General features: G+C 46.1%; 4 protein-coding genes across 4 annotated transcripts; 3 read left to right on the top strand and 1 right to left on the bottom strand.

The window, feature by feature from the left end:
* Nucleotides 1-1,073: 1,073 nt before the first annotated feature.
* On the top strand, nucleotides 1,074-4,008 carry JR316_0002688 (Interferon-induced GTP-binding protein Mx2; the record flags this gene model as incomplete). Its single annotated transcript, XM_047888475.1, has 10 exons — nucleotides 1,074-1,279; nucleotides 1,336-1,458; nucleotides 1,516-1,844; nucleotides 1,905-2,030; nucleotides 2,085-2,153; nucleotides 2,212-2,500; nucleotides 2,556-3,014; nucleotides 3,071-3,268; nucleotides 3,318-3,709; nucleotides 3,764-4,008. 10 exons carry the CDS (start codon nucleotides 1,074-1,076, stop codon nucleotides 4,006-4,008), a joined length of 2,436 nt encoding a protein of 811 aa, XP_047753398.1.
* A 244-nt stretch (nucleotides 4,009-4,252) lies between these two features.
* JR316_0002687 (Bypass of stop codon protein 6) lies at nucleotides 4,253-6,421 on the bottom strand (the record flags this gene model as incomplete). Its single annotated transcript, XM_047888474.1, has 11 exons — nucleotides 4,253-4,325; nucleotides 4,396-4,641; nucleotides 4,715-4,761; nucleotides 4,835-4,878; nucleotides 4,939-5,016; nucleotides 5,073-5,243; nucleotides 5,315-5,461; nucleotides 5,533-5,611; nucleotides 5,728-5,850; nucleotides 5,903-6,000; nucleotides 6,067-6,421. 11 exons carry the CDS (start codon nucleotides 6,419-6,421, stop codon nucleotides 4,253-4,255), a joined length of 1,461 nt encoding a protein of 486 aa, XP_047753397.1.
* Nucleotides 6,422-8,187: 1,766 nt separating this feature from the next.
* Nucleotides 8,188-10,317, top strand: JR316_0002686 (uncharacterized protein; the record flags this gene model as incomplete). The annotated part of the gene is made up of 10 exons (XM_047888473.1): nucleotides 8,188-8,436; nucleotides 8,580-8,628; nucleotides 8,681-8,736; nucleotides 8,811-8,927; nucleotides 8,979-9,057; nucleotides 9,162-9,368; nucleotides 9,469-9,849; nucleotides 9,956-10,063; nucleotides 10,131-10,205; nucleotides 10,253-10,317. The coding sequence occupies 10 exons, from the start codon at nucleotides 8,188-8,190 to the stop codon at nucleotides 10,315-10,317; spliced, it is 1,386 nt and encodes a 461-aa protein (XP_047753396.1).
* Nucleotides 10,318-10,569: 252 nt separating this feature from the next.
* On the top strand, nucleotides 10,570-11,169 carry JR316_0002685 (uncharacterized protein; the record flags this gene model as incomplete). Its single annotated transcript, XM_047888472.1, has 2 exons — nucleotides 10,570-10,811; nucleotides 11,016-11,169. 2 exons carry the CDS (start codon nucleotides 10,570-10,572, stop codon nucleotides 11,167-11,169), a joined length of 396 nt encoding a protein of 131 aa, XP_047753395.1.
* Between the last annotated feature and the right edge of the window lie 448 nt (nucleotides 11,170-11,617).

Below are 11,617 nucleotides of genomic sequence, written 5' to 3'. Positions count from 1 at the left end.
CACTAAGCTTATGCTGAAGTCGTGTTGAAAGCCTCACAAAGGATAGGGTTAGGAGTTGACGGAGTATTATGATTGTGCGCTGCGCAAATTTTGCACGTATCTTTGTCAAATAATCCTTACTGGCCGTCCTCACATTTTCCTTCCTGTACAGGGATCCGGCTCTCGTGCTATGTAATTTCTGGACGTGAACATCTTTGCGACATACTAGTTAGCTTGTCCATTTATTTGAGTAGTTCTTTAAGCAGACTGATTATGAAGTAGGTTGAAATGTGACGGCGAGATATATCTCTGGTTAATACCGCTTTTGAAAACATTCAATCTTGCGAGGATTACTGACCTCCACAAAATGCGACGGGACGTACATTACTGCGTCCAAACATCTCCGCATTGCGATCAGACCAAGAGGCTCATTGCTCAGTAACACTAAATAAGACCATTCATTGGAATGAAAATCTACATCCGGCCGGTCGTTTTGGCAGCCATATGCTTATCTCTACCGTTATTACGGGTTGTTCCAATGAGCCTGTTGACCGGCCGAGTTGCGGTGGAACATGAAATATTGGCGCTTAGTTTGTTCTGGAACCAATTAGCGCTCAGATCTTATGGCAAGCCGACCCCCATTAGGCCGATGTTGAAGGGTATCGAGCGTGGGAAGGTGTGATTACATTGCCGTGTTCCAGAATTCTCCCGCTTCTTCACCATCCATCTTACCCTTGAAAGCTTTTACCATGAACGCCTTCAAGTGCAATCGTAACGGGCCTGTTCATATACAACTACTAGAGCACTGTGGGATATCTCTATGGCAGCAACCTGTTTGTCAAAGCGTGGTGAGTAATAAAATGTTTTTGGTCTGTGAACCAACAGGCTAAGGAAATTAGACTTTTTTGCGACTGCCATTTAACCAACATCAAAGGTATAGGATACCCGCCTTTAAAGTATGAACCGCAATAGAAGGTAAATAAACCCGAAATTTATTATCCGTCTCCATGTATCCTCAAAATTATGAGCTAGATCGCAATCCTTTCCCCTATAAATCATCGCGATATTTTTTCATCCCCATCTCACCATCTCACATGTCTGATTCCCTATCCACCTCAAGTATGAGCATTTCGACGGACAGAGGCTCCAGCTCTCCACCGCATATCAGTTCTCCGAATGACCTGTCTTCCGTGGACACGGTCTTACCATCGCACAGCAATGGAGTTGGTCTTGCCAACCCCCAGCTTAGCGGTGGGAGAAGGAAAATGCTGGATCTTGTTAACAAACTCCACAGCACTGGGTAAGCACTTTTTCTTGCATTCCTGTTTCGCATGTATGATGAATATAACCCAAAAGCGTGCAAGTCGACATAGACCTCCCTCAAATTGCTGTCATCGGTTCACAGAGCGCTGGAAAGTCGTCACTCATAGAGTCTATCTCTGGAATTACCCTCCCTCGTGCTGCTGGTACCTGCACTCGGTACGTGTCATATTTTGTGGTTTGTATATCATGTTCGCTCATGCCCCAGTGGTTTAGTTGTCCGACAGAATGCAGATTGTCGCGTAGCGACTCTGCATGGAAATGCGTTGTCTCCCTAAGGTTTACCACCGACGCTAATGGTCAACCCCTAGGCCAAGCCCGTAACGAGCCCTTCGGTGCCATCATCTACGACAAGTCCGAAGTCGAAGATCGAATCCGCAGAGCACAACGTGCCATTCTCAACCCAACAAAGCCGGCGAAGTTTTTCCTGGATGATGATCAAGAGGAGGAACTTCTGGATTCTCAGCTGAGCTTTTCGCTGAATGCTGTGACCCTGCAGATCAGCGGCCCAGATGTTGCCGATCTTTCTTTCTGCGATCTCCCAGGTATGTAGTGGCATTGTTTATTATGGTTGTAGTCGTTGATTGTTTCTTTCTTCTCGACAGGCCTCATTGCCAGTGTCAGCAGCAGCAGCCGTGGAAGTGGTAATGACATTGCCCTGGTCGAAAGCCTTGTAACGACTTACATCAAGAAGCCAAGCTGCATTATTCTCCTGACAGTTGCCTGCGAAAGTAAGCCCATAACCTATTTTGTTACTTTGCAACCTCTCACACTCCTGTTCATAGCCGACTTTGAAAACCAAGGCGCGCACCGTCTAGCCAAACACTATGATCCAGATGGAAAACGTACTATAGGTTAGTTGCTCTTGAGAATTACCTATTACCACCTTACTCAAATTTCATTCATTTCAAGGTGTCTTGACGAAGCCGGATCGTATTCCACTCGGAGAAGAGTCCAACTGGCTTCCATTCATCAGAAATGAGAAGGAGACATTGGAAAACAACTGGTTTTGTGTCAAACAGCCCTCGTCAAATGACTTGAAACGCAACATCACGTGGTCTGAAGCCCGTCAAATGGAAAATGATTTCTTTTCATCCAAAGCACCCTGGTGCGAGCTCGAAGGACTTTATCAGAAGTACCTTCGCACAAGCAACCTTGTTGAACGGCTGAGCAACGTCCTATCCGATTTGATTTCAAAAAGGTATGTCAAAATTTGTCATCCGCTCTTTTTTTTCTAATCGGATTGCCATCTTTAGGCTGCCGCAAATCCAAGATGAGCTCGAGAAGTCGATCATATTGACTCGTGGTCTGCTTTCCAAACTTCCCCCGGCCCCATCCTCCAATCCACGCAGCGAGATTTTGGCCCTCTTACATAAATTTACCAGCGATTTTTTACGCCATGTCGAAGGAGTCTCCGATGACCCATCCACGTCCGGCACTGGCATAGGCCTTATGCAGGCTATTCATCCTGCCCAAGAACGATTCAGGAGGGAGATTCGTCGAACCTCTCCTAATTTTAGGCCATTCAAACGGATTGATGCGGCTACAAAACACCTTCCTGCTCCTGCATTCCTTCGAAACGAGGAAGGGAACACAAGCGACGACAGTGGTAGTGGGGATAGTAGTAATGAGGTTTCATGGGCGTCCCTGTGCAAGCGCAAGACTCCGGCGGACGACATAATCTATGTCGATGACGTATTGGACAGAGCTCAACGGTATGTTTCTACCTCGATTTGTATCTTTTATTAATATGAACATCGTACTTGCTCAGGGCACGCACTCGAGAATTGCCTGGACATTACCCTTTTGTTGTTCAGAGGATGTTTATTGACAGCATTGTCAAAGAGTGGCAGGCACCGGCTCAAATCCTTTGCAAAATTGTTCATAATATTGTCTCGGACAATATCAAAGATCTCATCAAAGAGCATTTTGGTGAATTTGGACAGGGACATTTGGAGCAGCGTGTCAGGTAAGCGTTTTCCTTTTATCAACAGATTCGTACTCTGACTTTCTTTCAGAACCATCGTCCAGCAACATCTGAAGCAATGCCTCGAGCGTACCGAAGAGCGCATTATCTGGCTCATCAAACTCGAAGAGCTACCATTTTCTTTGAACACGCACTACCTCGCAGATTATCGTGCGAAGTTTCTTGCTCACTATAAGAGCGCGCGCGAGAAGTACGAACAGCCGGATGTCATTGACTCCATTACTCGATATAAAGTAAACCCAGTTCCAGTGTCTAGCTCCTCCAGACATGCCACAGAACCCACAGGAATTGCAAAAGCTCTAGCTGGATTGGCCGAAGCAGGTTTGTCCGGGGTCGCCGCCCATGACCTCGCCAAGTTGCTCCCGCCTGACCCAATGGAACCCGCTTTGAACATTATGGCAGATGTCAGGGCATACTTCCAAGGTTCTCTACCATCGCTATTAATATAACTTCATCACTGACAACATGTCCTTCTAGTTGCCTACAAACGCTTCACTGACAACGTTCCGCTTGCGATCGACCTTGACCTTGTTCGTGGCGCTGAGCGAAACATCCTCAGCGTCTTATACTCTAATCTTGGGATCAACGGTGTAGATGGACATCGCATCTGCATGGAGATGGCTCAGGAGAGTCCTCAGGTTGCTGACAGACGTGCAGACCTTCAAAAGAAGCTGGAAAGACTTGAAGTTGCTAGTGGGGAATTGCTCTCTCTTGGTGTTTAATTTTCTTGTTTGTTGATTTTCTAAAACCATTGCCGTCCCAAACACCACGTTTTGACCTGCCCTAAACTGTATCATAATAGATATGACGTCAATCTTGACCGCGACGTGTTTGTGTTTGTGTTTCTATTGCAGAGGCAAGTATAATGACTGCATATATATTTTTCTTTCGCGAGGCAATGCACTTCCTTTGACATACCCTTCTATGTCTAACCCCAGAATTGCATTTGAAAGGTATGATGTACCATTATTCCTCCTCGACTGGCTTAGTTGGTACCATAAACCAAACCACGCCCATGACAGCCATCATTACCAACAAGCTAGGAAAACCAATAGAAGCATTAGCTTCGGAAAAGCTAAGACATAAAGCATGGTATGTTGATTACTTACAATGGCATCAAACTTCCAATCCCTTTCTCCTCTGCTATACGGCCAGTCACAAACGGAAGCAATGCGCTTCCAGCTGCCCCGCAGGCGGCTATCCAGCCTATTGCGCCCGTAACCAGCGAGCGTGGAATAACTCGCGCTGCGTGTCTGATCGCAATTGGATACATGGGCCCGAGGAGTAAGCCGATGGTACAGACGAGAAGGGCGTTGATGAGGCGAGAGGGAACAATCCAAACGAGGAGCTGGGCACTGTGTCGTAGGATTAAAGTTAGCGCTGGCTTGTTAGGTCTTGCATTTGAAATTTCGCGGAAGGTAAACTCACAAGATAACCAGTGCGGTGTAGAGATACACTGCTCTAACCTCTCCAAGCTGCAATTTAGGCATGTCATTAGATGTTGCCAGCGCAGATCTTTGAATATGGATTCCAACTTTTCGAGCATACCTTTTGATTGACCCATATTAACGCAATCCGACCCAGCGTAAGACCTATATATCCCCACCAACTTCAGAAACAACGCTGGTCGTGAAAACGACAAAACTTTTTACCTCCAAAGAATCCGGCGGCAACATATCCGGACTCAGGTCCTCCTCCACGCACAACCATCATAAACGTCACAATCCATCCTATGTAAAAAGTATTCATGTCAACCTCTCTCACAAACAACTGAGAGTGCACATACCTCCGATGGTGACCTCAACCCCGATGTACAAGATCAAAAATAGAGCAAGCAGATGCACCGCCTTCATACGCAACATTTGCATGTATTTTCCATCTCCTTCACTTCCAGACCCGCTGACCGCGTTTCTGATAGCAGACTCGGGAATAATCTCTCCGGACTCGCGTAGACATTCTGAAAGGAATACGATAGTCAAATATTTTGTAACAGTCAAATAAGATCGAGAAATTGTGAAATGGGCTTACCATCCTGTGCTCTAAACTTGAACACGGCACTGAGCAGTATTACATTCAACACGGATAGCACGAATGAGATGAGGTAATGGCCCGACCACCGGGTCGGAGCCTGAGCGAATTGCGTGGACGATAAGGGGGCAATTAAGGCACCTAGACCTATGCACATTAATACCAGAACACATGTCAGCGTTGGTGTGTTTCTATTTTAAAGATAAGCTGTAGGATACCGTATGAGGCCTGCAAGAATCCCATCTTCAACTCCCCTTCGTGTTTGACGAGCGCTATATATCCATTGCATTGTGCATCCTGCGTATCATTCAATCAGGTGAGATATCGTTCCAATAACGGGATGATAATCATGATACATGAGCATTTTAAAAATAACAATGCTGCGAATCAGAAAATCAGTTAATTGGGCTCACCTGTATCGCCATTCCAATCCCACCTAGAAAGAAAGAAGCTGCAAAAGCTGAAAATGGAAGCGTACGCGCAGATGACTGCGTAATAAACGCGAACATTTGAAGAATGGCGCCCAGGACAAGGATCTACACAACATATCGATGCTAGAAAGACGAAATAAATTTTATTGCTCCTTACCTTCCCATACCCATATTTGTCATTCAATGGCATATTTGCGAGCGCGCCAAATACTACACCCTGTTGGAGATTGGGTAATGAGTCAAATTTTTCAAACACTACGTAAAAAGCATAAAAAGCATGGAAGCTCTTTTTCCTACTAGAACACATCAATATGGACTTACCGTGCATGTCAGCACAAAGATCCAGGACACCGTTCCATAGTTGACCTATAACGAATGAGAGGCGTATGCTCAACCAGAGACGCACACGCACATCGAAGACCTGCATTATTCTGGGCAGCAATGGCCCAATCGAACCGTCATTCCAGCCTATCATAAACAGCGACCAGCATAGCGCAAGGAACTGGACGATGCCCGCTCGTTTTTGCGCTTTTGACAGTGTTGGCGTTGAGGATAATGATAAGGATGCTTTCTTCACGAGTAATGGATCGCGCTCGGTCGGTATGTCTACCTGTGATATCATCTCTGGATTGAAGGTTTTGTTCGATTGCAAAGTCAGACTGTCGTTATGGGTCATGTCGCTATTTTTGATTGTAGCAGTCCTTTCAGTGTGAGGTCAGTGAGGGAAAAGGAGGAAAGTGCTCCCTAGCAGTGAGTAGAGTAAAAGTCAACCTACTCACGAGTCACGGTTATTGAGTGGTACAAATAACTTGAGGTAATTGGATATTCGACTGCCTATACCCTAGGCGATCCGAGGATTTTCCGGCTATCACGAGAGTACTTAGAATCTTCGACCTTCGTCGCCGATAACGGGTATGAGCCGCTTCTAGAAGTTGGATGCATTGGAGTAGAAGCGGACAGGTAATTGACAGGGAAAAACGGTATGTTTGAGGTATACCCCACTGGCGGTGCAAAATGGTTGGGCTGAGCCTGCTCAAGAGCTTGAAAAAAAAAACAAGTTCCCTCCGTCATTTCAATTTGAAGCGGAGATACACCGGCAATCACACCGGTTAATATTGCCGTGGTACCGGACAGGACTGGGTCCATTGTCTAAGATTGTGCAACTACTTGCGTTTGAGTCAAATAAAAGTAGAAATTCTAAAAGATTTTTTAGCAATGTACTTCTCAAACCAAACCAAAAACACAAGTGTATTTAACCCAGTAATTATATGCATATATCCACGGGTTTCCCATCCTTATGACCAGGAAAACATCATAAGCCCCCAACAGATATTTATTCAACCAATGCATTTATGTCTATGTATTCACAATTATAGACGTTATTTGACGTGCTAACAAATGGCTTTTGGAAGAAACGTCGGAAACTGCAGGTATATAAATAATAAGAAGACTTGGTGGGTGGCTGTAGCGCGCGATGCAAAGACGAAATGTAAACCATTTTGATTCGAGAAATTTTTTGAAGAGAAGATTTGGAGGAGTTTTATAGAAGCTTGACTTTCAATCGAACCTGTACAATTAAAATACGGATTGCCGTGTAGATCGCAGTTTTTTTAAATCAGTAGTCTACTCGAGACAGGTACAGTGTAGGTAATGAATTTTATGGGAAAATGGCTTGCCAGTGGAGTTGCAGTGAAGAAGAGAACGGAGGTAATCTGGCCACTACTAGCTTATCAATCAATGCTTGACTTTGCAGTATAGGCGTTGATATCGCGCGAATTGCGACTGTTACTTATTTCGAAGCTGAGATTGATTCCGATTATCAACGATGCAGAAGAATCACTGATAGCGTACAGTGCGCATCAGAATACTATCCCTTTTCATGAGGAGAAGGTTGAGGGAACGCCTCAAAGAAGCGCAAAAGACGCCGGGTGGGCCGGATTGCCAACTTGGGCAATGGGCAGACGCGTGTTGGCCTGCCCTAAAGACGCTGTATAGATGTTTTGAACTACTACTCTGGACGACATCAATGTATCATGATTTGCAAGTGAGAACGGAGGAACGGGAGTACGAACTCGGTAGCCAAGCTTCCCATAGCTGAAGACGTCTGTATGAATCTGATCTACTCTCCCGAATCCGAAGACGCCCATATGCCATACGCCATCTCAGCGGGTCCTGTCAATCACTCCATTCTTAATTCTCACACTTCTGATTCTTTCCGTGCTTCTATTCTCTTCTGGCGTACACAATTGACCTGACTAACCATATTCTCCTATTGCTCTCTGCCATGCTCACCGAGAATTACGGCAGCTCCTCGCTTTTGCCTTCTGTCGGCCCACGGGCGTTCGTGTTCCCTCTCCTCACCTCTGGTCTTCTGTTCAGGAATCACCCAGCATACACACCACAACCTGAATTGGATTTAGGGCTACCTCTAGGACTACATACATGGCGTTGGCAGACCACAGGGGCTTGGAAATCGAATCCATATTCCCCGCCGCTGCTGAACGCATACCACTCCTGCGCGACCCCCTTTCCGAGTCCGTCTTTGGAGAGCTGTATTACTGGAAATATGACTACAGGCATACTCGCGCCGGATATCTGCAAATCGCTGCACTGTGCGTCTCGTTGTTTGTGCTCGGCTGGGGCGACGCCTCGTCTGGACCTTTGCTACCTGACATCCTCCGGACTTATCATGTTCGTGTTTATTCCGCGTTGTTTTTTTTCTTCCTCCACATTTAACTCCTAGACAATGCATTGATATAACTTAGCAAACATGGATCGAGGAGGATTAGTTTCTTTAGCTCCCTACTGACTATCTTTGTGTATTCGTTACATAGATCGACTACGACACGGTCTCCTGGACATACGCGTTTACCTGCGCCGTGAGTAACCCACCTATGTCGTCGCAATGCTCCATACTTACTATTACTCAAGGGAGTCTTCCTCGGTGTCATGTTCACCATCCCGCTAAATGACCGCTTTGGGTTCGGGAAGGTACTTTTACGTCACATTGCACCACTCAATACCGTGTTTGCTAGCTCATACTAATACACGCCCTCGTTTTACAGGTAACATACTTGGGGTCAGCACTGCAAGCCATATGCTTTTTTATTCAGGCCCTCCCTGCCTGCTTTCCTGTATTTGCAGGGTCGTCCTTCATCGGGGGAATCGGGATTGCAATTGAGGTAAGTCTGCTCGCACTTGGGCTGAATGAGCCTCAATTAAATGTAACGCAGAGTGCGCAAGCCAACGGGTACGTTGCTATCCTCCGCCGTGGCGGGGAACTCAAAATGGGCCTTCTTCAGTCTGCGTACGGTATGTTCGGGATTGTTTCACACCGCCCTTTTTCTCTGTCAAAAACCAACACAGATTGAAATTTAAACAATGGCAACGTGTTGTATATGTTTCTTCTTCTGCAGGCTTTGGATCACTGCTTGCGCCTCTCTGTTCGATGCAGTTTGCAAACCATACCAAGACTCCCATCGCGAAACCTCCCGCCCATTTCAGGCAGGGAGAAGAATCGTGGAAAGATAGATTGTGGCATCTTCACTTTCTGATCTCCTTTGCATTGGCTGCCATCAACTGTACTGTCCTAAAGGCTGTATTTGGGGATGCGACACAAGAAGGTGAGTGGTATGCTCTTTTACGTTATTTATTTTCTCTTTCATCACGATGTTCGGATAAGAATGTTGACTTGTTTATTTTTCATTTGTGGTGGATGCTCAGAGTGCCTGAGACAGTGCGGGGAGATCACAGACTCCGACGGTGCGTCTCTGGTGACGGGAGCATCGGGGATTAACAATGGCGGCGGCACCAGCACCAGCACCAGCACCGATGTCAATGTCCATTTCTCCGTCAATATCGAGTCCATTGCCGCCGCCACAACATCTATCACCACAACCACTGCAGCTATCACCGCTACGACTACCGCTATTGCATCTAACGCAACTGCTATCGCCACATCGGTCGCCACCGATTTTGCCAACACGTTACGAAGCCGAGTAAACGCACTGATAACAAAATATACCCGCCTTCTATGCACACCCTCAGTTCATTTCCTTGCACTGTTTAATGTGGTGTATGTTGGGATTGAGACTACGATTGGAGGTCGGTTTACAAATATCGGGACTTTTCTGTGGTGTTTCACTCCGAACCTATCTAATTTTGAAATTTCTTCGCGTTTGGCTGACGCTTGCGTTTCATGTTTTTCTAGGGTGGATTGTCGTGTATTTAATGGAGGCACACATAGGCAGCGGAACAGGCGCAGAGATGGAACAAGGGGGAGCAGGGGCGGCTTACGTCGCGTCCAGCTTCTTCTCAGGTACGTTGCTGATACCGTTCTGTTTGAATGTCAGCTTTTCTCTTACAACGTGTACCTGTTCTACTAGGTTTAACGCTCGGACGGGTGGCACTAGTACCGGTGACGCAGAAGGTCAGTCTATCAATAGGAAATTTGATCCTTGGTATGTTAGCGAATGCGAGCGCTTGATTCGCTGACGTGCGCACATAGATCGGAGAAAGCCGCGCGGTGCACTTCTACTTGTCACTTTGTATCATGTCGGTGTCTCTTTCTAAAAAATGCAGACCTGAACTGAAATTTGAGTGTTCTGACATAGCCTGGAAACAGCATTCCTCGTTCCCCTCGTACTCTCCTTGCTCCCCTCCAATGACACTCTTTCCTTCCCTATCTCTATACCATCCTGGCCCATCTCAATACCATCATTTCCTATCTCTATACCGTCGATTCCTCATGTCAATCTCAATCATGGCTTGATACTCAGCCTCCACGCACTCGTCGTCTTTCTCATCGGATTTTTCTTCGGGCCCATGAGCGCCATCGCCCTGAGATACGCGGCGCAGACCGTCGGCGGCGCAACAGAAGGCGGGGACGTTGGCGTCAGCGGGGGTGGTGAGCAAAGACCAGATTCAGAGCTCGTGACAGGGGCGATTGGGTACGTCTCATCATGCGGCGCCGCTGGTGTTGGAGTATTGCCGTCCCTCTTCGCGACGTTGGCTGCCCGCACACGGGGCTTGCCATTTGGTGGAGCCAAGGGGGTGTTTGGTATATTGTGAGTGTGACCGAGTCTTTTTTTCCCTGTTGTCTTGCTTCATTTTGCCTCTCCCGTTTTTTGGGGGGTATCGTGAGTTTGAGTATTTTCTGTTCCATATCTTGCTTTCTTTTGCTTTCAGCCTTCTCTCGGTCGGCGCTTGGCTGAATTGCTCCTTTATTTAACTTTGCTGGTTTTGGACTAAATCATTTATATTGCTTACAGTTTGATTGTGATGACCGGAGCTCTAAGTATCATTTGGGGTATGGTACAGTCATATCAGGGGGTAGTTTTGCTGTCGATGAAAGACTCTGGGGATCAAAGGGATAGAGATGAAGATGTTCAGACACAAGAGAATCCAATCTTAGGATACATCTGATAAAATAAGATATAACACAACTTGCCTGTGTTTGTTTAATCGTTAGATCTACAGTTACACCATCTCCTTTCTGTCTGTCTAATCGTCAATTTTCTTATATGGTCAAATTGACCATTCAAACTCAAATCAAACCCTCGATTTCGATGAACTTTTCTGTCAGTCCGACAACTTGAATTATTCGCCCCTCTCCGGCTTATTACTTATTAAAAGTTATATGGGAATCTGATTGCTTTTCTCACCAATTGCTTCCTATATTATCTGTTATCTAGGCGCTCTAAGCCTCCGGAATTGAATAGATCCACGCGCTTATAGCACTCAACAATTTGGAATTGGTTTCTCAACCCAATTTTACCTGTGTTCCCAAGGGTCTTCAGTTTTAGACTTATAGATGTTGTCAGATCTCCTTGGCTCATCCTCTCGTATTTGACTGCATGTCATATCTATTTTT

Source organism: Psilocybe cubensis, chromosome 2, assembly GCF_017499595.1.
Source record: "Psilocybe cubensis strain MGC-MH-2018 chromosome 2, whole genome shotgun sequence".
Lineage (NCBI taxonomy): Eukaryota > Fungi > Basidiomycota > Agaricomycetes > Agaricales > Agrocybaceae > Psilocybe > Psilocybe cubensis.
Note: the sequence above shows the minus strand (reverse complement) of the source record. Positions and strands in the feature narration are given on the sequence as shown.